General features: G+C 49.1%; 1 protein-coding gene and 1 non-coding gene across 11 annotated transcripts in view; both read left to right on the plus strand.

The window, feature by feature from the left end:
• Nucleotides 1-3,611: 3,611 nt before the first annotated feature.
• LOC125628634 (uncharacterized) overlaps nt 3,612-25,707 on the plus strand; it is a 99,009-nt gene continuing 76,913 nt past the window's right edge. The window contains exons 1-5 of one of the 10 annotated variants that reach the window (XM_075123980.1): nt 4,394-4,569; nt 6,241-6,297; nt 6,830-6,968; nt 7,818-7,930; nt 18,864-22,029. In XM_075123980.1, the coding sequence (XP_074980081.1) occupies nt 7,897-7,930; nt 18,864-20,218 (1,389 nt within the window). In that variant the 5' untranslated portion in view covers nt 4,394-4,569; nt 6,241-6,297; nt 6,830-6,968; nt 7,818-7,896 and the 3' untranslated portion in view covers nt 20,219-22,029. Of the gene's footprint in view, nt 3,855-4,393; nt 4,570-6,240; nt 6,298-6,829; nt 6,969-7,817; nt 7,931-18,863; nt 22,030-25,707 lie in introns of those variants that run through there. The other 9 variants (XM_075123981.1, XM_075123974.1, XM_075123983.1 and 6 more) reach the window with 9 other exon arrangements.
• Nucleotides 3,724-3,795, plus strand: TRNAM-CAU (transfer RNA methionine (anticodon CAU)). The gene has a single exon. It is a non-coding gene; the product is annotated as a tRNA-Met (tRNA).

Here is a 25,707-nt window from a genome sequence, read left to right on the forward strand (position 1 = left end):
TCCTTTCTTTCCACGGACATTTATACTCGCTTTCAAGTCTGATCCTTACCCAGCCCTGGCTTTATTGCAAGAGGGTGGCTTCGTCAACGAGAGAGACGTTTGATATTGCAATCAACATCGGGAACGGACACTCCCCTCACAGTGTGCACCTCTGCTTTTCAATCCAGGTTTTCAGAAAAGGGAGGCGAATAAATACAGTCCTCAACCTCCCGGGACCACGCCGCACTGGCCGATTGTGATAGGCACGCTGCAGATTTCACTGGCTAACGAAGCTCACATCTTCCCCGACCTTCCAGGGAGCCAGGACCCTGCCCTAAATTATTCGCAATCTTAAAATATTCCAGCTGATTTAGAAACCTGGCATTGCCCATTGGGAAACAAATAAAATAAGCAGTGAGCTCCATTCCCCTCTCAGTTTAATAGACTCTCTGGGCCTGCATTTCACTGAACAAAACTGCCTTTGAAAAATATACGGGCCTATGTAAAGTGCTCGGATCTCTCTTGCTCAGAGAGGTTTGGAAATTTGGCCACCAAGTTTTGAGGGCAGACTGGATTTTGGAATTCATTTTTAGAAGCTAGAGTTGGTTCTAATACATGTGAGATGGAGAACAAATGTTAAATGGGTCATAATAAATGACATCAAAACTATTAACGTTTTCAGCACCAGGTTTTCAGCAAACGGACTGTATCCTGCCTGCAGAAAAGCCGGAGGGGGTGGGGGGGGAGAGGATGTTTTTGCCCAATTCTTACCCCAAGGCGAACAGCGGAGAAGAATGCAGCGCTCAGATTTCAGTTCGTTCTTTTATAGTTGAAAAGGACACGGGCAAAATGAGCTTCTTCAATGACTGTAACAGTCCCTTGTGCCCGCTCCCTCTCCCCAGCGCCCAAGTCACACGCTCGGCCCCACAAGGAGCAGTCTGCCCAGCGTGGCAGAGGGACAAAATCACCCAGCAGAGTGGCGCAGCGGAAGCGTGCTGGGCCCATAACCCAGAGGTCGATGGATCGAAACCATCCTCTGCTAGCTTGGCTTTTATTGCCGACTGCCCTGGAAATCACTCAGCCTGCCTTCCTTTCAGCCACGTCCAGAACAGGAACTCCTTCTCTGGCTATTTCACTTTTCACCGTCATGAAACCAAGGGACAAAGCCACAGACGGTCCCCTCCGTCCTAGGACTCCACTCCCGTACAACCGCAGGACTGGAAGGGACATCGCGGGGCCATCGACTCCAGTCCCCTGCACTCACAGTGGGACTAGGTGTTATCTACACCGTCCCTGACAGGTTTGTCCAGCCTGCTCTTAAAACTCCCCAATCATGGAGATTCAGAATGGAATCGCACAATTGAAAATCAGCGTTCACCATTTTTCCCTTGTCCCCCACTCTTTTCTTAAACTGGACCTGTTACCCTTAACTATTGCAACACATACGATAGGTCTTCTCCCGTCCTGACCTGAGACCTCTGCAAAACCAAGAGTTAAGGAGTGTTGCGTGTTTTAAGATGTCTTAAACCTGTTATTTTCTCTATTTTTTTAATAGGGGAAAATCCACGTAAAGAATGGATAGACTAGCCTGTTATATGCTTAAAATTACACCATAGTACGTAAGCACACGTTTACACATTTTAACAAACGCGTCTGATGTAAACATTTAAGAACGTTAACCACACGGGTTGTTAACACAAAGGCCTGCGAGCGTTGCGGCATGGGTAACCATTTTTAATTCAGCATTACACCCGTGCAATCGCTCCTCATCGACATAGCCCACATCTCCTATTGTGAAAGAGTGAGTTTACGGAAAGATGTAGGATTTCGACTCCCTTGCGGAACAGGGCTGCTATCGTGAACAGTTCTGGTTTGTACAGCTCAGCCATTAGGATGTTCTCTTTGAGGCATAGATTTTTCCTTCAGGATGCATTTTTGGATGAAAGACTCGGAAGCCCGAGGGATGGTTTTGGTAAACAAACCCGGGGGGTAGTTAAGTCGGTTTTGAGAGTTTGGACGTCTCTTGTGGATATGGAATGATTACCTCGGTGGAGAAGGCGGCTTCCTTCACCGGAAGCGGCCTTCTGGAGGAGACAGGGACACAACCCTTTCGTGAAGACGCTTTGCAGAGTACAGCTGGCCATAGATAGGGAAGAGCTGCTTTGTCCTGGGGGTCTCCAGACTACCTTGGAAGGGTCCACCGAAGGTTGTCGTTACCACGGTTTTCAACCTGTGGTCTGCAGGGGATCTGCCGACAAGGTCTAAGCTTTCCAAAGGGCTCCGCGCCTACCTTCACAATTTTTTAGGGGTCCGCAAATGAAAACTGGCCTCGGCATGGGGATGCCTGGTGCCTTTCCAGACCCAGCCCTGGGACGCAGGGCTTGAGACATCCACTCCGGCGAGTGGGGGAAACGGAAAAGCCCCTTCACTCCCCCCCAGTTTTTGCAACCAGGGTTCAGCCCATCCGGGGTAACTTTTATCCCGTCTGCCCCTCCCGGTGCCGGGGTTTTGCCCTCTGCCACCATCTCAACCAGGGCTGGTCTTAGGGGAAATGGAGCCCTGGGCAAAGTTGTATTTTGGAGCCCGCATGGTGGCCCCTGACCCCGCATTGCCCCTGGCTCCTGCGGGCTCCCCCCCCCCCCCCAGGGCAACACTGCCTCCCCACAGTGTTTAATCTGGATTGAAGAGGTGTATATTGCCACACTTACTGCGTGCTGCAGTCTCTTCTCCGGCTCCTAAGCCCTGCACCCCCCCTCCCATGCCCCCATGGGGAAACTGACCTGGGGCTTGCTTCCCCGTCCGTCCCCTCCCCCCACGTTCCTCCGCACCCCCAGAGGGGTGAGCAAGAAGCTGCCCAGCCCAGGTGGGGAAAGTGATGTGGACGCACGGACCGCTTGGTATTGCCCCTTGCTTGCCCCCCACCCCAGCTCCCTGGGGGGGGTGCAGGATCTGTGAGACACCGCTCGCCCTTCCACCCGTTCTTAAAAGGGAGGCGAATAAATACAGTCCTCAACCTCCCGGGACCACGCCGCACTGGCCGATTGTGATAGGCACGCTGCAGATTTCACTGGCTAACGAAGCTCACATCTTCCCCGACCTTCCAGGGAGCCAGGACCCTGCCCTAAATTATTTGCAATCTTAAAATATTCCAGCTGATTTAGAAACCTGGCATTGCCCATTGGGAAACAAATAAAATAAGCAGTGAGCTCCATTCCCCTCTCAGTTTAATAGACTCTCCGGGCCTGCATTTCACTGAACAAAACTGCCTTTGAAAAATATACGGGCCTATGTAAAGTGCTCGGATCTCTCTTGCTCAGAGAGGTTTGGAAATTTGGCCACCAAGTTTTGAGGGCAGACTGGATTTTGGAATTCATTTTTAGAAGCTAGAGTTGGTTCTAATACACGTGAGATGGAGAACAAATGTTAAATGGGTCATAATAAATGACATCAAAACTATTAACGTTTTCAGCACCAGGTTTTCAGCAAACGGACTGAAAAAAAGCCGGGGGGTGGAGGGGGAGAGGATGTTTTTGCCCAATTCTTACCCCAAGGCGAACAGCGGAGAAGAATGCAGCGCTCAGATTTCAGTTCGTTCTTTTATAGTTGAAAAGGACACAGGCAAAATGAGCTTCTTCAATGACTGTAACAGTCCCTTGTGCCCGCTCCCTCTCCCCAGCGCCCAAGTCACACGCTCGGCCCCACAAGGAGCAGTCTGCCCAGCGTGGCAGAGGGACAAAATCACCCAGCAGAGTGGCGCAGCGGAAGCGTGCTGGGCCCATAACCCAGAGGTCGATGGATCGAAACCATCCTCTGCTAGCTTGGCTTTTATTGCCGACTGCCCTGGAAATCACTCAGCCTGCCTTCCTTTCGGCCAGGTAGGAAACAGGAACTCCTTCTCTTGCTGTTTGCTTTTTCACAGTCATTAAGTGAAGGGATAAAGCCAGGGACAGTCCCCTCCTGTAAGGGCAGAGATGTGCTGGGGTGGGCGCAGAGCAGGGGTGGGAAGGGCTCGGGTGGGGTGGGGCAGAAGAGGTGGGAAGGGGTCGCGTGGGGGGGGGGGGGAAGAGGTTGGATGGTTTGGGGGCAGAGCGGGGGTGCGGGGCTTGAGCACCCCCAGGGACGCCGGGGCCTGTGTAGCGCCCCCCGCCCCGTGCCCTGCGCTCACGCTCCGCGCCAGGGCACCAGGTGTGGACACGCTCCGGCGGCGCCCGAGCCCTGCAGGGTTTGGATCTCGCCGGACAAAACTCCGCGGTGCGGAGAGGAGCTCCGGGCATCCCGGGCTAGCCCCAGCCCCAGCCCCTGCCCGGGCTGAGGGGGGCGAGCACCCCTGGGGCCAGCCCCCCCCCCAGCCAGCGCTGCAGCCGCGGGACGGGATTTGCAGGGCACAGGAAGGGGCTGGAGCAGCCGGGAGGAAGGAGGCAGGAATCCGGGAGAACAAAGCCCCGAGAGCATCAGACGCTGGGCGAGCAGCTGCTGCTCCCCCCGGGGTCCGTGCTGGGGGGGGGGGAGGGAATCCCCCCATTAACCCCTCCCTGCCCGGCCGGGGGGCGCTTTCTCCAGCTGGGGCCAGCCGGGAGCCAGAGACGGCAGGTAATTGACAGAGACCGTGGGAAAGTGACCGTGGGAAAGTGAGACCCTCTGCCCAAGGGGACCTGGGGGCATTAAATCTCCCCCCCCCCCCGCCCCGAATCTGCTCCCTTGCGGCTAATGAAGTTGTGGGGCAGGATCTGCTCCTGGTGGGGAAAGAGGTCCCCTAGTTCTCAAATATCAATTTAACATCTCAAAATTGGGGGGGAGGGTTCCCCCCCCCTCCCCCCCCTCCACCTTCTCAATGCTCATTGACCTGGCTTAGGTGGGAAACTCTTGCCCTGAGTCATTCCCCAAATGAGAAGGGGCTTAGTGGGCGCAGCTTTGCGGCTGGCTCTGGGGTGGAGACGAGGGGGCTGTTCTCTGCCAGCAACAGGGCAGGGAAGGGGCACAGGAGGGAAAGGGAGGAGCAAGTGTCCCCCCCCTCCATGTGCCTAGCCCCAGGTGACCCAGTCACAGCTGCTGTAGTCTCAAGTCCCCCCCCCACCCCCCCGCCAGCTGCCAGTCACCTGTTGCCACCCCATCCCTGCCCTCAGGTAGCCCTTCGTGCTCCAACCCCTCTGGCTGCCCTCTTAAAGCGGCTTTTCAAAGGGCACCTTGCTGCCCATATGGGGGGGGAGAATCCAGGACCGTTTACTGAACATTCATCTAAAAATCCCTTCAAAGGAGCCCACTTCCCCCCCCCCTTTAATCTGGATATAAAATCCCCTCCGATTTTGGTGGTTTTCCCTCTGGCGTCATCAGCATTTTATCAAAAACCTCACAGACTCCAACGAGAGAGGGCTGAATTGGAATTAATTTGCAAACTGGATCCAGTTAACTTAGGCTTGAATAGAGACTGGGAGTGGATGGGTCATTACACAAAGTAAAACTATTTCCCCATGTTTATTCCCCCCCCTTCCCCCGCCGCTGTTCCTCAGAGGTGCTTGTCAACTGCTGGAAATGGCCCACCTTGATTATCACTAGAAAAGGTTTTTTTCTCTCCTGCTGGTAATTGCTCACCTTACCTGATCACTCTGGTTACAGTGTGTAGGGTAACACCCATTGTTTCATGTTCTCTGTGTACATAAAATCTCCCCACTTTGTATTTTCCACAGTATGCATCCGATGAAGTGGGCTGCAGCTCACGAAAGCTTATGCTCGAATAAATTTGTTCGTCTCTAAGGTGCCACAAGTCCTCCTTTTCTGTCGCCCTGAGACAGTTTCCGGATGCAGGGGGTTAAATTGTCCCCTGATCAACTTGCTTCTCATTGGAGAATCATTTAAAAGGGTCGATGAAAGAGACTGGCCCCATATGTAATAGGCATTAAAGCCAGGGGCTGCCCCTCTTGGAAAGGGGATCAGGGTCTCCCAGCTGCTAACCAGACCGTGGGCTGCATCCTCTGCTTTTCCCCAGATGGCACAAGCCGAGGAGTTTGCTCCTCAGTGGGCTGCCCTGGGTGTAACTGGGTCCTTGCGGCCCCATCCAGTGCCCGAGCATCTCCAAGCTACCCTCACGTTCTCCTCACCATTTTCACCAGAGGTACCCCCACCCGCCAGGTGATGAACGGTCTCCCCTCGGGGGTTCCTTCCCCCAGCACCGAGATGCAGCCACTTCTGGGGTGGTTGCCTGGTGGCCATTCTTGGCCAGTGACGGGACATGGAAATTTCTTAAATATTTTTTGGTTCCTCCAGGCCTTCCATTCTCCTGTTAAAGACGCTCTCTCTGCCTGTATGAATGGCCTGCAAGGGGTGAGGATAACTTTCTATCCACTTACAAAGTCTGATATGAAATCGCCACCGTTTTTGCTTCTCTTCCCCCTTCAAAACTGTAGGAACGCCAGGTGTTTCTCCTGGTGGCGTAGGTACTCCCCGCTCCCTGAGTGACAGTCGCTGTGGTGACAGGGTGCCCTGGGGGTTCGCGAAATGTTTCAGGGGGTTCTCGGGGGGGAAAAAAATCCCTAATGTCGGACAGAGCTGTCCCGAGGGACCCCGGGCAGCACGGGACCGACAGCCCAGAGCTCCTGGACTTCCAAGAGCCCCCCCCCCCCCGCAGTCTCCAATAACCTACATAAATTGGTGGGGTGTAGACGAACCTTCAGACACGTGTTAATCCAGAGTTACTGCTAGGAAGGACAAAGAGTGACTCCAGATTAACACGGGATAAATGAGATCAGCACCTGTCCCTGTGGGGAGGTGTTGCCATTAGCTGCCCGCACCACGGAGCTCTGGTTGTACCTAAAGGAGGGAAGGCGGCTCAGACCCTCTGCCCCCCTCTGCTCAGGATATGGGGGTTCAGCTTCCTGGTCAGACCCTGCAGCCTCCACTGTGATGTGGGAGACCAGGCTGAGCAGCTGCTGCTCCCCAAGTGGGATCGGTGCCGAGGAGAGACCTTCAGTAAAGCCCCCTCTGCGCCAGCCAAGGTGAGGACATTCTCCAGCCCCGTTGCTCCTAACTCCTGAACCAGAGAGACCTCAGGGAAAGTCCTGGGTCTGCCCCAACGGCCTCTCGTCTCTCCTCCCATTAGCGATTGCGGGAGCCGATCCAGCCACGGGAGAGCAGACAACTCCAAAACGGGACTTTCCCGGCCAGAGGGAGCGCGATGGGGAAAGAGGAGGGAGACTGAAGGGGGGCAGTGGGAGAAATAAGTGGGGAGAGCGGTTGGCCGACTGGCCTGCCCAGACACACTTCTTACAGCCTCCCTGGGCAGATCCGCCTTCTGTGAACAAGGTGTGGAGCAGAGAGAGGGGAAAAGCCAGTCCCTGGTTCTCCCTGTCCCCCGCTGCTGGGGGTGTGTGGTGCACTGCCCTGGGGACAGTGTCAGGGGAAATAGTCCCTAATTTGTGGAAGAGGAAACAGGACCCCTGGACTCGGTAGGGAAAACGGACCAGGCTGCCCATGCTGGAGCCTGACCCGACTAACCAGCAGCTGCTGTGAGATATGAAGGGGGCACCCAGCAGTGAGGCTTAGGGGAGATTCCCCCTCCCCTCATATCCAGCTGCTGACAGTGGAATTCGTACCAGGGGGCTTTCCGTGGACTCTGCTGGGGCCTCTAGCCACTGTAGGAGGCTAGTGGGTTTGCCCCTGTTTCTCTGCTGGGAGAGACCAGGGGCTCTCTCTTTCTCCCCACGCCTGATCTCCGCAGGGTGGGAGTGGGGCTTTGTTCACCGGGAGCCTCCCGGAGCTTCCACTTGATTGGCTCCTCTGCCCCACGAATGGTGGGGCTGTGAGTGGGGCAGCAGGTCCTGAGGGTTCGACTCTTGCTCTTTCAGGGGCCGGTGACCTTCGAGGAGGTGGCTGTGTATTTCACCAGGGAAGAGTGGGCTCTGCTGGACCCCGCTCAGAGACGTCATGCAGGAGAACTACGAGAATGTGACCTCGCTGGGTAAGGATTCCCGTCCCCTCGGTTCTTGGAAGGGGAAGTGCAGAGTTAAGGTTCACGTCACCCCCATCATGTAACCTTAACTCTGCCCTGTTTCAGCAACGTGCCACTGTCACACGCTCGAGGGCTCTGCCCTCTCCTGTTGCAGAACGCTGCGGGGAACAGAGCCCGGGAACAGTACAGGGCAAAGTCGAACGTCTTCTCTTTGCTAAGGCAAAACGTAGGCTTAGGTGCAAGGGTCGTGAATAGAAACTTCCTACCCCTGGCCTGTAATCTACCGCACACAGGCTGTCCCAGACTTGCAAAATGGTACGGAGCCCGTCAGCCTCAGGTGAGTCGTTGCCGTCACTTAGCCCTCGAGACCACCAAGCCCGTATGCCACCACACTGCTGACGATCCCCCTGGCCAGAACTCCCCCTGGTGACACAACCTACAACCCTGAAATGGGGCAGACTCAGTCCCTCAAGTTTCATGTGCGCGTCCCTTCATGTCACAGTCACAGCTCCGCCAAGCTGCTCCAACTGATCCCTCCCCCATCTGATTACAGCTGACCCAGTGCACGCAGCCGGAGGGCATGCCGATAAATGCTGGGATTCCCGTCTGTAGAGCACAAGACAGATGGTGACATGTTCTCTTAGTCCGTCCTCATATTTATGACAGATTCATGGAATTTAAAGCCTGAAGGGATGAGGTCATATAGTCTGGTCTCCTGGGTAACACAGGCCTTCGAATTTTGTCCAGTTACGGCAGCATTCAGCTGAATACCTTGTGTCGGACTGTCAAGGTTCCTCCCCCGCTCTGAACTCTAGGGTACAGATGTGGGGACCTGCATGAAAACCTCCTAAGCTTACTTTTACCAGCTTAGGTTAAAACTTCCCCAAGGTACAAATTAATTTTATCCTTTGTCCTTGGAATATCCACTGCCACCACCAAACTCTAACTGGGTTTACTGGGAAACGTAGTTTGGACACGTCTTTCCCCCCAAAATCCTCCCAACCCTTGCACCCCACTTCCTGGGAAAGGTTTGGTAAAAATCCTCACCAATTTGCATAGGTGACCACAGACCCAAACCCTTCGATCTGAGAACAATGAAAAAGCATTTAGTTTTCTTACAAGAAGACTTTTAATAGAAATAGAAGTAAAGAAATCACCTCTGAAAAATCAGGATGGTAGATACGTTACAGGGTAATTAGATTCAAAACATAGAGAACCCCTCTAGGCAAAACCTTAAGTTACAAAAAAGACACACAGACAGAAATAGTCATTCTATTCAGCACAGTTCTTTTCTCAGCCATTTAAAGAAATCATAATCTAACACATACCTAGCTAGATTACTTACTAAAAGTTCTAAGACTCCATTCCTGGTCTATCCCCGGCAAAAGCAGCATACAGACAGACACAGACCCTTTGTTTCTCTCCCTCCTCCCAGCTTTTGAAAGTATCTTGTCTCCTCATTGGTCATTTTGGTCAGGTGCCAGCAAGGTTGCCTTTAGCTTCTTAACCCTTTACAGGTGAGAGGATTTTTCCTCTGGCCAGGAGGGATTTTAAAGGGGTTTACCCTTCCCTTTATATTTATGACACGGACTAAATCGTCCTGAAGATTTCAATAGCTGGAGAATCCATCTCTTCTTCCCTGGTAGTTTGTTAACCTTTGCACCGCCCTTACTGAACTCTTCTGAGTAGCTCTTGCCAGCTGCAGTGCTAGTGGGTGGGGGCAGAGTTAAGGTTGCATGGAAGAGGTGTTGTGTACTTTTCATCTCCTGGTTTTCGTTCAGCCACCGTCCACACGCGGGACCCCAGTTGTTGGTGGGTGGGATCGAACCGGGAACCTCTGGAGCTTAGTGCATGAGCTGAAAGCCAACTGGCTGTTAGCTAAGGCTGTAGAGGAAATTCCTTAATCTCCCTCTTTAAGTGGTCTCGGCGCCACTACGTGGGCGTGTGGGTTACGGTAGCATTCGGCAACCTTAACTCTGCATTAATGCAGGTATGGGCATTTAGGGTTTTTAATGGTCTTGCCCCTGTTAACTGTGTCTATACGAGAGATCGGCCGGCATACCTGCATCGGTTAGGGGTGTGGGTCTGCATGTGGGTTTCAGAGAACTTTAAAGTATTGCTTTTAATCTGGAAATTTCGAAGTTGGGGCAAAACGTCAAGAAGAAACTCCTGCATATCACATATTGTCTGGAAGTTGACAGTGGTATGGCTCAGACTTTACAGCATACTCCCTTGAGCAAGCCAGTCTTTGTGACAGTGGATTGCCGGAAACCTCTGGCTATTAACAGAGCCTTAATCTCGCCGCACTTCATGGGCGTGTCCGTCCTTTTGATGCCTCACGTTTCCTCGTCAGTCTGAAAGTTCAATCTGTACAGTTACAAACTCTTTCAACGCTGCTATCCCGAAGAATTTCAAGACAATCTGAGTAAGCATCTGGATTTGAGAGTTGTTAGAATATTTGACTTTTAAACAGAAAGTAATGCTGAACGTAAATAACTATAGCTAGGCTAGGCAGAATTCGATTTTTATTTTATTTTTATACTTTTGATGGATAATATCCATGTTTGTTTTTAAGCTTCTTTTCCCCCCGATTTTTATCAATGTAATGTTTCACAGTTGCTCAAAACGGTGGGTTTTAAGCGTTTTTGGTGTGTGCCGTTTTTATCATAAGAACAGCCTTACCGGTCAGACCCATGGCCCATCTAGCCCAGTATCCTGTCTGCCAACTGTGGCCTGTACCAGAGCTTGAGAGGGAGTGTACAGGACAGTTGGAGTGATCGACACATCTTCCCCTCCTGGCTTCTGCCAGTCAGAAGTTTAGGGTTGCTTCCTGCATGGGGTTGTATCGCTGACCATCTTGTGGAATAGCCATTGATGGACCTATCCTCCATGAACTTATCTAGTTCTTTTTTAAAGCCAGTTATACTTTTGGCCAACTCAACATCCTACAACAACGAGCTCCACAGGTTAATTGTGTGGGGGGGAAAAGAATACTTTTGTTTGTATTAAACCTGCTTCCTATTCATTTCATCAGGTGACCTCTGGTTTTGGTATTGCAGGAAAGGGTAAATAACACTTAGACTCATAGGACTGGAAGGGACCTCGAGAGCTCATCGAGGCCCGTCCCCTGCACTCATGGCAGGACTAGGTATTATCTAGACTGGCCCTGACAGGTGTTTGTCTAACCTGCTCTTAAAAATCCCCAGTGATGGGGCTTCCCTGTTCACTTTCTCCACACCATTCATGGTTGCATAGACCTCTATCATATCCCCCCTTAGTCACCTCTCTTCTTTAAGGGTAGGCGTTATTTTTGCACACACTACAGTGATGGAGAAGTGGTATCTTAGTTGAAAGAATTCTTCCATAGACCCAGCAGTGTCTACACTGGGGCTTAAGTCAGCTTAATTACATTGCGCGGGGTGTGATATTTTCACAGGCTTCAGTGACGTCATTAAGCTGGCCTTAAATTTGTGTAGACCAGCCCTAAACCGAACAGCTCAGAAATATATATTTTAGTTTCCCCTCCTACAGAAGCTTTTCTATGCCCTTGATCATCTTTGTTGCCCTTTTCTGAACCTTTCCCAGTTCCAAGATCTCTCTTTTGAGATGGGGTGACCCCATCTGCGTGCAGTATTCAAGATGTGGGCATGCCATGGATTTATAGAGAGGCAATATGATGTTTTCTGTCTTATTATCTATCCCTTTCCGAACGGTTCCCAATGTTCTGTTCGGTTTTTTGACGGCCGCTGCACATGGAGTGGATGATTTCAGAGAACTAGCCACCATGACTCCAAGATCTCCTTCTTGGGTGGTAACAGCTAACTTAGACCCCATCACTGTATATGTAGAGCTGGGATTATTGTTTTCAACGTGCATCACTTGGCACTTACCAATTTTGAATTTCATCTGCCATTTTGTTGCCCAGTCACCCAGGTTTGTGAGATCCCTTTGTAACTCTTTGCTGTCTGCTTTGGGTCATTTTGTATCTGCCACCTCACTGTGTACCCCTTTTCCCAGATCATTTATGTTGAACAGCTCGTGCAGATCCTTGGGGAACCCCACCATTTAACTCTCCCCAGTGTGAAATCTATTTATTTCTACCCTTTGATTTTCTGTCTTTTAACCAGTTACCAATCCACAAGAGGACCTTCCCTCTTATCCCATGGCTGCTTACTTTGCTTAAGAGCCTTTGGTAAGGGACCTTGTCAAAGGCTTTCTGAAAGTCCAAGTGCCCTATATTCTCTGGATCATCCTTATTCACATGCTTGTTGACACCCTCAAAGAGTTCTAATAGATTGGTGAGGCCTGATTTCCCTTCACAAAAGCAGAATTGGCTCTTCCCCAACAAATCGTGTTTATCTCTGCGTCTGATCATTCTGTTCTTTACTGCCATTGTTACCAATTTGCCCAGAAGGGAAGTGAAGCTCACCAGCCTGTAATTCTCAGGGTCGCTCCTGGGATACTTTTTAAAACTTGGGGTGACATCAGGAAGGTTAAAAATCGGTCACAGATTCCATGACTTTCCGTGAGTTCTGAAACAGCAGCCATTCGGGTGTGTGGGAGGCAGTCAGGGGGGATGATTTACCTCGGGGTGGGGGTTTGACATGTTTACCGCCCGTGACCTGTCCATGACTATTAAAAATACCCGCGACTAGAACGTAGCCTTAAACATTAGCGATCTTCCAATAGTCCGGAACAGAGGCTTGCTTCAGTGATAGATTACAGACCATGGTTAGTAGTTCTGCAATTTCACCTTTGAGTTCCTCCTGAACCCTTGGGCGAATACCCTCTGGTCCTGGTGACTTAGTACTGTTAAATGTATCAGTTTATTCGAAAGCCTCTTCTGTTTACACGTCAGTGTGGAACAGGACTTCAGATCTCTCACCCAAAAACGACCCCCCCCCACCACCAGAGCTATTTCTCCCACATCCGCTGCAGTGCCGACTGGTGGGAAGCGTTCATTTAGCTTCTCCAAAATGGCCTTGTCTTCCTTGAGTGCTCCATTTTAGACCGTGGTGTTCTAGTCAAATTGGTCTCAGGATATTAGAGAGATGCGGTGGGTGAGGTGGTATTTTGGTTGTTGGACCAATATCTGTTGGTGAGAGACACCAGCTTTCAAGCTTAAACGGAGCTCTTCAACGCCTTGGTTGTCTTGTGTCTCCACTGGCTATCTGGCAGGCCTTCTGCTTCCAGTATACTTAAAAATAAATCTGTTCGTTTTTGCATCTTTAGCAAGTGGCTTCTCAAATTCCCTTCTTGCCCTGCATCAGCGTATCAGAGTTTGTGCGTGTTCCTATTCACTTCACCAGCATTTAACGTCCAGATTTTACAGCATACCTTGAATGGCCTCCGTAGCTCTGTTGTTTAGCTATAGTGGCCTTGTTTTGGTCCTCTTACTGTAGAGGTTCTCAAGTTTTTTGTTTGTTTGTTTGTTTTTGCTGGGACCAGCTTCGAAAATACTTCGTGCTGTGATGATCGTCCCCCCTCCCCTCCATGCCACCCTGACTTCTGCACGGCTGCTGGTGGCGATGCTGCCTTCAGAGCTGGGTGCCCGGCCAGCAGTCATTGCTCTCCGGCTGCCCAGCTCTGAAGGCAGTGCAGAAATATGGGTGGCCATACCATCACCCCCCTTTTGGGTCAGGAACCCCCAGTTTGAGACACTCTCTTGCCTTTTCCACTTTGGGTTATACAGTTAGTCTGAACCCATACTGGGGCAGTTTTCGATGTTCCCCGTACTGCTTTCAGGCGTTTAACCCTGGTGACCGCTCTTTTAAATTTCCGTCTCATTTTGGTGTAGTTCCCCTTTTTAAAGCTAAAGGTTACCACGGTATTGTCCCCCCCCCACAAAGACGTTAAATTTAATTACATTATGGTCACACTTACTGGGCTGTGCGGACCGAATCCCGTGTCCACTTAGGACGAAATCAAGAATCGCCTCTCCCCGGGTGGGTTCCAGAACCAGCTGCTCCAAGAAGAAGCTATGAATGGCATCTAAAAGTTTCACCTCTGCTCACCCCCTGAGGTGACATTTACCCAGTCAACATCAGGGTAGTTCACATCAGTATTATTTGTTCTTTCTGGTTTTGTAGACTCTGTAAACTTCTGCAGCGTTTCACAGTCCTGATCTGGTGGGTGGTGTTATATCCCTACTGCTGTATTCTTTTTATTCAAGCTCGGAATTTCTATCCATAGATATTCTACGGTGCAGCTTGTTTCATCTAATTTTTTATTTTATTTTATTTGACTCTCTGCTTTCTTTACCAGATGGTGCCACTCCCCAACCAGTATGACCTACTTTGTCGTTCCTTTATATTTTGTACCCTGGTATTAGAATAGAATATCAGGGTTGGAAGGGACCCCAGGAGGTATCAAGTCCAACCCCCTGCTCAAAGCAGGACCGATCCCCAATTAAATCATCCCAGCCAGGGCTTTGTCAAGCCGGACCTTAAAAACCTCTAAGGAAGGAGATTCCACCACCTCCCTAGGGAACCCATTCCAGTGTTTCACCACCCTCCTAGAGAAAAAGTTTTTCCTAATATCCAACCTAAATCTCCCCCACTCTCCTTGTTCTGTCATCTGCCACCACTGAGAACAGTCTAGAGCCATCCTCTTTGGAACCCCCTTTCAGGTAGTTGAAAGCAGCTATCAAATCCCCCCTCATTCTTCTCTTCTGCAGGCTAAACAATCCCAGCTCCCTCAGCCTCTCCTCATAACTCATGTGTTCCAGTCCCCTAATCATTTTTGTTGCCCTTCGCTGGACTCTCTCCAATTTATCCACATCCTTCTTGTAGTGTGGGGCCCAAAACTGGACACAGTACTCCAGATGAGGCCTCACCAATGTCGAATAGAGGGGAACAATCACGTCCCTCGATCTGCTCGCTATGCCCCTACTTATACATCCCAAAATGCCATTGGCCTTCTTGGCAACAAGGGCACACTGCTGACTCATATCCAGCTTCTCGTCCACTGTCACCCCTAGGTCCTTTTCTGCAGAACTGCTGCCTAGCCATTCGGTCCCTAGTCTGTAGCGGTGCATGGGATTCTTCCGTCCTAAGTGCAGGGCTCTGCACTTGTCCTTGTTACCTCATCAGATTTCTTTTGGCCGCAATCCTCCAATTTATCTAGGTCCCTCTGTATCCTATCCCTGCCCTCCAGCGTATCTACCTCTCCTCCCAGTTTAGTGTCATCTGCAAACTTGCTGAGGGTGCAATCCACACCATCCCCCAGATCATTTATGAAGATATTGAACAAAACATTGTATTACCATGTCCCACTGATTAGTCTCTCTCCACCAAGTTTCCATGATGCCTATTCTATCAATACCCTCATGGCATGTCAGGCACTCCGTTTCAACCATTGTATTATTTCGACTTCTTGTATTTGTATACCAGTCTTTCTAAATTTTGTCAGTGCTTTCCTTCATGTGTTCTATTTAAATGGGATTCTGTTTCATTTGACTGTTCCTCACTACCTCCTATCTGGACTTCTTTCCTGTCTTCTTTACTGAGATATAGACGTCCCCCTTTAATTAAACTCATCCCTAAGAGATGTCTTTGTCTGAACCATGTGCGCCTCCACACCTCTTGGCTTTCCCTCACCCCATACTTGTAAAAAAAAACCAAAAACAAAAACAAACAAACAAAAAAAACCCTCTACTATCTTCTCTGAATTTTGTGTGGCAGCAATCTGGTTCCGTTCTGGTTTCGTTGGAGTTCTTCCCCAGTTGCTAATAAACTGAAATCCCTCCTCCCTACACCGTCGCCTCACCCGCACATCAAGAGCTTTCAGTTCTGCTCTCTTACCAGCCCTGCGCATGGAACAGAGGAACCATTTCAGAGAATACTGCCATGGAGGTCCAGGACTTTAAATGATTTTAAATGGTTCCCTAGGGAGGTGGTGGAATCTCCTTCCTTAGAGGTTTTTAAGGCTTGACGAAGCCCTGGCTGGGATGATTTAGTTGGGGATTGGTCCTGCTTTGAGCAGGGGGTTGGACTAGATGACCTCCTGAGGTCCCTTCCAACCCTGATCTTTTGTGATTTAAATGTTCACAGTTTCAGGAAATTATGCAGGGGAGGGGAGAGGCCAGACAATTATTTTATGACCCCAGATGTCGACGTTGAAAAAGTGAATGCTTTATAACGGTTAAAACACAAGTCGTCAACGTCACACGTCAAAATATACCAAGTAAGTCACCTGACATCCAACCCTAATAAGTTCTCAAGCAGTATTTTTCTTATTTTGCCTATCTGGAAATACAGATGGCTATCGATAGAAATATTTTCCCATCCGTATGTGAATGTACGGTGCGGTCAGTGTTCATCAGCATGTACTGGTAAAAATTTCATCTTTCCAAGCCGAACTATAACAGAACTGGTCATCTGCTATAACAACCCCCCAAGTGCATGGAGGGTGTGACAGTCAGGTGGGGCCATCCACTGACAGGAGACCGTGTGAGGTTCCTCTCCAGGAGTCCTTGGGAGAAGGGAGGGCAGGGAGCAGTGGGAGGCAAGAAGATGATGGGGAGCTGGTGCTCGTGGGGTGCCACAAAAGAGGGAGAGGTCTTAAGCACCAAGGACTCTTAAGCAAAGTAAGCTGTCGTGGGATAAGAGGGAAGGGGCTCTCCTGGACTGATAGGAAACAAAGGGTAGGAATAAATGGTCAGCTCTCAGAACGGAGAGAGATAAATAGTGTTCACCCCTCCGAGTTGAGTCTATCCCTTCAGGAAGTCACAAGGGGCACTCGAGGCTCAAAGACTGACTTGGGTGTCATACAGCACCCAGTGAGATATTTGGGGAAATAACTACGTTGAACTAAAATAATCACCACCACCTGTGAGATAAACCACCACGACCTAAGAGTTAATAACCTGTGCATACCGAGAGAGATCTGTTTCTTTATTTAGAGGGTTATAGTTAAGTACACTCAGTAGTAAGTTTTATAGTGTGTGTGTACCTTTTTATTATATATATTCATCTATTTAACGTTACTGTAGAATCAAGTTCCATTTATTCTAGTTTAAATAAAATCCCCATGGTATTGTTTTGGACAACAAGTTGTCCTATCTCAGCTACCCTTAAATAATCTTTTACCCCAGTGTAACACGCCCCTACCAGAAACATTCCACCGCCACCGCCGTGCTGAAACGTTACTAAGTCTTGGCAGCAGGGTTGGAGAGGGGGTGACCTTTGGATGTATTTTAAATTACAACCCAATAACCCTACTCTGAGAGATCCGTTCACACTGACATGCCTAGTTTAAATGCCTGTTCGTCATAGACTTCAAAGCACAAATTTTGGGAGTGTGTATAATTTCACATGCTGCATTATTATCATAGAAGATGAGGCTTGGAAGGGACCTCAGGAGGTATCTAGTCCAACCCCCTGCTCAAAGCAGGACCAACCCCAACTAAATCATCCCAGCCAGGGCTTTGTCAAGCCGGGCCTTAAAAACTTCTAAGGAAGGAGATTCCACCACCTCCCTAGGGAACCCATTCCAGTGCGTCACCACCCTCCTCGTGAAAAAGTTTTTCCTGATATCCAACCTAAATCTCCCCCACTGCAATTGGAGACCATTACTCCTTGTTCTGTCATCCGCTACCACTGAGAACAGTCTAGAGCCATTCTCTTTGGAACCCCCTTTCAGGTAGTTGAAAGCAGCTATCAAATCCCCCCTCATTCTTCTCTTCCGCAGACTAAACAATCCCAGTTTCCTCAGCCTCTCCTCATAAGTCATGTGTTCCAGTCCCCTCATCATTTTTGTTGCCCTTCGCTGGACTCTCTCCAATTTATCCACATCCTTCTTGTCGTGTGGGGCCCAAAACCCTCAATCTGCTGGCGATGCCCCTACTAATGCATCCCAAAATGCCATTGGCCTTCTTGGCAACAAGGGCACACTGCTGACTCATATCCAGCTTCTCGTCCACTGTCACCCCTAGGTCCTTTTCCGCAGAACTGCTGCCTAGCCATTCGGTCCCTAGTCTGTAGCTGTGCATTGGGTTCTTCCGTCCTAAGTGCAGGACCCTGCACTTATCCTTATTGAACCTCATCAGATTTCTTTTGGCCCAATCCTCCAATTTGTCTAGGTCCTTCTGTATCCTATCCCTCCCCTCCAGCGTATCTACCACTCCTCCCAGTTTAGCATCATCCGCAAATTTGCTGAGAGTGCAATCCACACCATCCTCCAGATCATTTATGAAGATATTGAACAAAACTGGCCCCAGGACTGACCCCTGGGGCACTCCACTTGATACCGGCTGCCAACTAGACATGGAGCCATTGATCACTACCCGTTGAGCCCGACAATCTAGCCAGCTTTCTACCCACCTTGTAGTGCATTCATCCAGCCCATACTTCCTTAACTTGCTGACAAGAATACTGTGGGAGACCGCGTCAAAAGCTTTGCTAAAGTCAAGAAACAATACATCCACTGCTTTCCCTTCATCCACAGAACCAGTAATCTCATCATAAAAGGCGATTAGATTAGTCAGGCACGACCTTCCCTTGGTGAATCCATGCTGGCTGTTCCTGATCACTTTCCTCTCATGCAAGTGCATCAGGATTGATTCTTTGAGGACCTGCTCCATGATTTTTCCAGGGACAGAGGTGAGGCTGACTGGCCTGTAGTTCCCAGGATCCTCCTTCTTCCCTTTTCCCTCCAACCTTCTTGGCAACAAGGGCACACTGCTGACTCGTATCCAGCTTCTCATCCACTGTCACCCCCAGGCCCCTTTCTGCAGAACTGCCGCTTAGTTTGCAATAATGTGTGTTCGTCGTGGGGTGGTCATTTTCAAATGATACCCCACAAGGCATATACTGGGATATCATTTGAAAATGAACAACACATATTATTGCACTAATATCATTGCATTAAAAGACACGGGTGCTTAGCGTCACCCTCTCCCCTTTTTCCACTCCTGTTTCTGAGGTTTCTCTCTCTGTCCCAGCAGGTGATGGGACGGTGAGTGAGAATGAGGAGCAGGAAGATGCTGAGCACGGGGAATCACATGTGGCGTTATCACAAAGATCTAAAGGGGATGTGTCCAGGAGCTGGAAGCAGGGAAAAGGTTGTGAGAGTCAGCACAGGCCAGAGCGGGAGCGGGGAAATGAGCCAAGGGAGAAAGTGGGTCATTGTCACGAGGACCTCAAGGAAACCACAGCCCAGCAGAGCATCCCCACAAGTGAGAGAGAGCCCACGTGCCCTGAGTGGGGAGAAAACATCAGTAGCCATTCGGCTCTTCTTCAGCCGGAGAGAATCCGCGCTGGAGAGCCACCCTATGAATGCGGTGAATGTGGGAAAACCTTCCATCGGAACTCGCACCTTATTCGGCATCAGAGAATCCACACAGGAAACCGACCGTTTAAGTGCTTGGAATGTGGGAAAAGCTTCAGCGTGAGCTCCAACCTGATCGCACATCAGACCATCCACACAGGAAATCGACCCTTTTCGTGCTCTGAGTGTGGGAAGAGCTTCAATCGACACTCAAACCTTATTACGCACTGGAGAATTCACATGGGAAATAAGCCCTTTACGTGCTCAGAATGCGGGAAAAGCTTCACGGACAGCTCAAACCTTACCAGGCATCAGCGAACCCACACGGGGGAGAGACCCTATGAGTGCTGTGAGTGCGGGAAAAGCTTCACGGACAGCTCCGATCTTATCCGGCATCAGCGAACCCACACGGGAGAGAGACCCTATGAATGCCGCGAGTGCGGGAAAAGCTTTAGTCGGAGCTCAACCCTTATTCGACATCAGAGGATCCACACGGGAGAGGCGCCCTATAAGTGCTGCGAATGCGGGAAAAACTTCAGCGTGAGCTCAAACCTTATCACACACTGGAGAATTCACACGGGACATAGACCCTTTACGTGTTCCGACTGCGGGAAAAGTTTCACTGACCGTTCCAACCTTACTCAGCATCAGAGAATACACATGGCAGAGACCCCCTATAGATGCTCTGAGTGTGGGAAAAGCTTCCCTCAGAGCTCGGCTCTTATTGCACATCAGAGGATCCACACAGGAGAGCGACCCTATGAATGCTGTGAGTGCGGGAAACACTTCAGCGTGAGCTCTGCCCTTGTTGCGCATCAGAGACTCCACACGGGGGAGAGACCCTATGAATGCTCCGAGTGCGGGAAAAGCTTCAGTGTGAGCTCAACCCTTATCATACATCAGCGAATCCACACGGGGGAAAGACCCTATCGATGCTCGGAGTGTGGGAGAAGCTTTAATCAGAGCTCACACCTGGTTAGACATCAGAGTCTCCACAAGGGAGAGCAACACCACAAAAAGCTTGTCTAAGGCTGTCAAAAAAAAAAAAAGTTTTTGGATGCTTTTCTAATTCCCACATCGTGACCTTTAAGGCTCTTTGCGGTGTTTGCCTCACTGTGGGTCCCGCAACTCCCCCCACCCCAGATGAGTAGCACACTGTTGATTTTTGCAGCTTGCTCTTCTTTGGTCCTTTCTATCCGCTCCTTTGTCCTGAGTCATGAGAATGTAGGTCCCTCCTACCGGGAATGTCCATCAGCCCCAGGTAGGGGAGATGGGATGCCTTCACCTTGCTACACTGAGGTAAAATCTACCTCGTCTCCCCTGGGATTTTCCCAGGGGCTAGCTAGCTTGAGGTAGCGATCCTCATGTAAAAAGACAAGTATATTTGCAGTACTGCCCTCTCACAGGTATAATGGTCAGGGTTAACGAACACATTGCCCCTTGACCTGTCCTAATCTACACGCCTTTTCTAGTCTAGACAAAACTCTGAGCACCACATTTCTACTTTTTACTCCCATTAGCCGGGTGATTGGCGGAGTCACTGAGTTCCCCCTTTGGTGAGAGATTGTCTCGCTCCCGGCTGTTCTGGGTTGTATTAAACAGAAGCTATAGTTCCTACCATTTTTCTCATTTAAAAATATACTTAAATATAACGAACATCTGGAGCAGGGATGGGATTAAAGTGTCCTTTCAGCCACCATTGACACCGGAAGGCAATAGGGTGAGCTTGATGGATTCCCTCCTTTTCCATCACCGTTCAACCCCCCCTCAACCCAGCAGAGTTAGCGTCTGTGGGAGCCGCAATGGAGCTTACCCTCTCCCCATTTTATCCTTCCGCCTCCCAAAGTGCGACATGATCCAGTCTTCTCAGCTCTCCGTGCTTAGGAATCACAACTGGATCTTAAATCAGACTCACTAGGGCTGGAGATGAACGTGTCAGAGGCCTGGAGGGGGAGTTGAGAGGATCACAAAACCACTCCGTGATGGTTCAGTGTTTTCATCCCTTTCTCCATCTATTGGCAAAGCTTTTCCTGGGCTTTTTGCTGCTGAGCTGGGATTGTTTCCAGATGAGAAGACTGGATGTTCTAGCATCATCGAAACGGGGAAAACCTTTTGTAAATAACTTGACTCAATAATAATGAAGTGGGGCGGACTGAAGCAGGTTTGAATGGGTGAGAGGAGAATGCAGTGCAGGAATCTGTTCTCCTGATTCTGGAGTTCACATAGGTAACCTGCTTTGGAATTTCATTTTATGTGAACTCCAGCACATTTGTCTGTGATGTGGATTTTTCTCTCCTGCCTGAAGCCCATTCAGTCACGTAACTGTATGTTAGTTTTGGTTGCCAGGATGTAGCTCAGATTTGGGGACCTTGAGACAAAGAACCATGTACTAAAATTGTCGTTTCTTACTTTATTTTTGCTTTTCCCCTGCTCCTTCATGATGATATGGAAGAAGCTCAAGTGCAATTCAGTCCACAGTTCAAGATAATTGAGTAACATGGTTGTCATTAATGCCAATCAGCGTGAGTTTATGGAAAATAGATCCTGTCAAACAAACTTGTCCTGCTTTGAGCAGGGGGTTGGACTAGATGACCTCCTGAGGGCCCTTCCAACCCTGATCTTCTATGATTCTATGAAACTTGGTATCTTTTTTGTTGAGGTTACAAGTTTGATTGATGAAGATAATAGTATTAATATAAACTACTTAACTTCTATAGGGCATTTGACTTGATACCACAAGGTATTTTGATTAAAAAACTAGAATGCTATAAAATGAACATGGCATTGTAATGAGACTGGTTCTGGTGGGACCCCACTGAGAGTGACCGTTCAAGACACATTGCTTCAAGCAGGGCAGTCACAGCCCAAGGCTGGGGTTTCTGTGCACACCAAGGCAAACCCAACCAGCCAGACAGAGAAGACTTTGATTTTAACCCACTGGCTAACCACAAGTCACACTAGCAATTCCCTTAGACACTCCAGTTTCCCCGTATCTCCACCAGGGCCACTCGTCATGGGGACAAATGGTTATGAAAACCAATATCCCAGTAAAAGAAAAAAGGTTCCCTCGATCCCAAAGGACCAAGCCCCAGACCCAGGTCAATATACAAATCAGATCTTACCCACAAATCACGCTCTGGCCAATCCTTTAGAATCTAAAATCTAAAGGTTCATTCATAAAAGGAAAAAGATAGAGATGAGAGCCAGAATTGGTTACATGGACTCAATTCCATCCAGTCATGGCCAAGTTCTTGTAGCAGTGGTGGAATAAACTGCAGGTTCAAATCCAGTCTCTGGAGAACATCCCCAGCTGGGATGGGTCTTTCAGTCCTTTGTTCAGAACTTCAGTTTATAGTAAAGTCCCTCCAGAAGCAAGAAGCAGGACTGAAGACAAGGTGGAGATGAGGCATCAGCCTTTTATAGTCTTTTCCAGGTGTAAGAACCCCTCTTTGTTCTTACTGTGGAAAATTCCAGCAAAATGGAGTTTGGAGCCACATGGGCAAGTCCCTGCACACTTTGCTGAGTCACAAGGTGTATCCCTTGCCTTCTCTCAATTGTATTGCTGATGGTCCTTAATGGGCCATCCAGCAGGCTAGGCAGAGATGACACCAACTTGTCTGGGGTGTCCCCCAGAAGCACAGCACAAGTTTGAATTACAGACAGTACAGAGCCAATATTCCTAACTTCAACTACAAAAATGATACATGCATCCAGATAGCAGAATCATAACCAGCAAACCATCACCTTTCCATAGACACTTTAAACGACAACCTGTGTACTGTATTTGCTGCAAATATATAACAGTGGTTGCAACAGTGATCTATACAGGTAGAGATTATGTCAATAATGTCACAGGCACGTATTACATGGATTAAAAACAAGCTAACAGATAGGTCCCAACATGTCATTGTAAAAGGGGAATCGCCATCAATTGGGTCTGTTTCCAAAGGGGCCCAACATGGATGTCTTGTCGGCTGAATACTGATTAACATTTTTATCAGTGAGCTGGAAGAAAACAGAGAATCATCACGATGAAGTTTGCCGATGACAAAGAATAGGGGGGAGTGGTAAATACTGAAAAGGACAGGTCCCTGATTCAGAGCGATCTGGATTACTGAGTAAACAGGGCCCAAGCAAACAATGTGTGTTTTAATACAGCTACATGTGAATGTAGGCCATACATACAGAATGAGGGACTCTATCCTGGGAAGCAGTGATTCTGGAAGAGATTTGGGGGTCGTGGTGTGATGCTGTGGCCAAAAGAGCTAATGATAGTATTATAGAACTGGAAGGGACCTCGAGAGGACATCTAGTCCAGTCCCCTGCACACAAGACAGGACGAAGTATTATCTAGACCATCCCTGACAGGTGTTTGTCCAACCTGCTCTTAAAAATCTCAAAATGACGGAGATTCCACAACCTCACTAGGCAATTTATTTCGGTGCTTAACTACCCTGACAGTTAGGAAGTTTTTCCTAATGTCCAACCTAAACCGCCTTTCCTGCAATTTAAGTCCATTGCGTCTTGTCCTATCCACAGAGGTTAAGAAGAACAATTTTTCTCCTTCCTCCTTGTAACAACCTTTTATGTACTTGAAAACTGTTATCCTGGCCCCTCTCAATCTTTTCTTTTCCAGACTAAACAAACCCAGTTTTTTCAATCTTCCCTCCTAGGTCATGGTTTCTAGACCTTCAATCGTTTTTGTTGCTCTTCTCTGGATTCTCTCCAGTTTGTCCACATGTTTCCTGAAATGTGACGCCCAGAACTGGACACAATCCTCCAGTTGAGGCCTAATCAGCGTGGAGTGGAGCGGAAGAATTACTTCTCGTGTCTTGCTTACAACACTCCTGCTAATACCTCCCAGAATGAGGTTCGCTTTTTTTTTGCAACTGCATTACACCGTTGACTCATATTTAGCTTGTGATCCACTATGACCCCCAGATCCCTTTCCGCAGTGCTCCTTCCTAGGCTGTCATTTCCCATTTTGTATGTGTGCAATTGGTTGTTCCTTCCTAAGTGGAGTACTGTGCATTTGTCCTTATTGAATTTCATCCTATTGGCTTCAGACCATTTCTCCAGTTTGTCCAGATCATTTTGAATTTTAATCCGGTCCTCCAAAGCACTTGCAACCCCTCCCGGCGAGGTATCGTCCGCAAACTTTATAATGTGAATGTGCATTGCATAAATAGGGGACTCTTGAGTAGTAATAGGGTGATTATTTTACTTCTCGTGAAACCACTACTGGAATACCGTGTCCAATTCTGATGCCCACCATTCAAGAAGGATGTTGATAAATTGGAGAGGAGTCGGAGAAGAGCCACAAGAATGATTAAAGGATTAGAAAACTTGTCTTGCAGTGGTAGAGTCAAGGAGTTCAATCTATTTAGGTGAACAAAGAGACAGTTAAGGGGTGCCTTGATTACAGTCCATAAGTATCTCGTGGGGAACAAATCTTAAAGGTCTCTTGAATCCAGCCGAGGAAGGTCTAACTGGATCCAGGGACTGAGGGTTAAAGCTAAAAAATGAAGAGTGTTAATCGGGTGTATGTTTTTAAATAGTGAGGGTAATTCACCACGGGAACAATTCACCAAGCATTGTGGTGGATTCCCTGGTCTACAGAGGGCCCCTGTCCTTAGGGGTGGATTGGCCCATGGGGGCTTCGTAAGACTGTGTTTGTTCTGAGCAGAAGTGCTAATGAACTTATTATGACGAGGGTGCTCCTACAGATGGGTCATAAAAGACTGCACTTCTCAGAGCCCGTGTGAGAGCTGGGATGAACCCTGGTAAGCGTCTTAGCATGTGTGTAGCTTCTATTGTTTGTGATATGTTTTTTCTCCCATGGTTTTTACCTTAAGAATAAAGTCGGTTTGCTTAGAAGGAACTCTGTGGTAACGTCTATCCATAGCAACCTGTCTGTGCTGGGAATTACAAAGGGAAGTCACTATCCATTCTGAAAATACCCCCATCAGAAGGTAGACAGAGGCATGTCTCCCCCAAAGCCTTTGCTGGGCCACTGAAGGAAACGCAGGTCCAGTTGCCCTGAACTGTGACAGATGGATCTTCCATTGCCTGACCAGGGGGCTCCATTTGTATGTGGACCGTTCTTGACGGTGTATCCATGCCAGCCTGGATGGGACAATGGTACACCAAGAACCATGACTTCCCCTGTTCCAGAGAAGGAATTAACTTCCTCACACCCAGTAGTTCCCAATGCAAAGTGAGAGGGGAAATGGAGTGATGCATGTTTCTTTAAAAAAATTAAAACAACGGCCATACTGGGTCAGACCAAAGGTCCATCTAGCCCAGTGTCCTGTCTTCCGACAGTGACCAATGCCAGGTGCTTCAGCAGGAATGAACAGAACAGGTCATCATCAGATGATCTATCTCCTGTCACCTATTCCCAGCTTCGGGAAAACAGAGGCTAGGGACACCCTCCCTGCCCATCCTGGCTAATAGCCATTGATGGACCGATCCTCCATGAACTTATCTAGTTCTTTTTTGAACCCTGTTATAGTCTT

This window comes from Caretta caretta, chromosome 28 (assembly GCF_965140235.1).
Source record: "Caretta caretta isolate rCarCar2 chromosome 28, rCarCar1.hap1, whole genome shotgun sequence".
Lineage (NCBI taxonomy): Eukaryota > Metazoa > Chordata > Testudines > Cheloniidae > Caretta > Caretta caretta.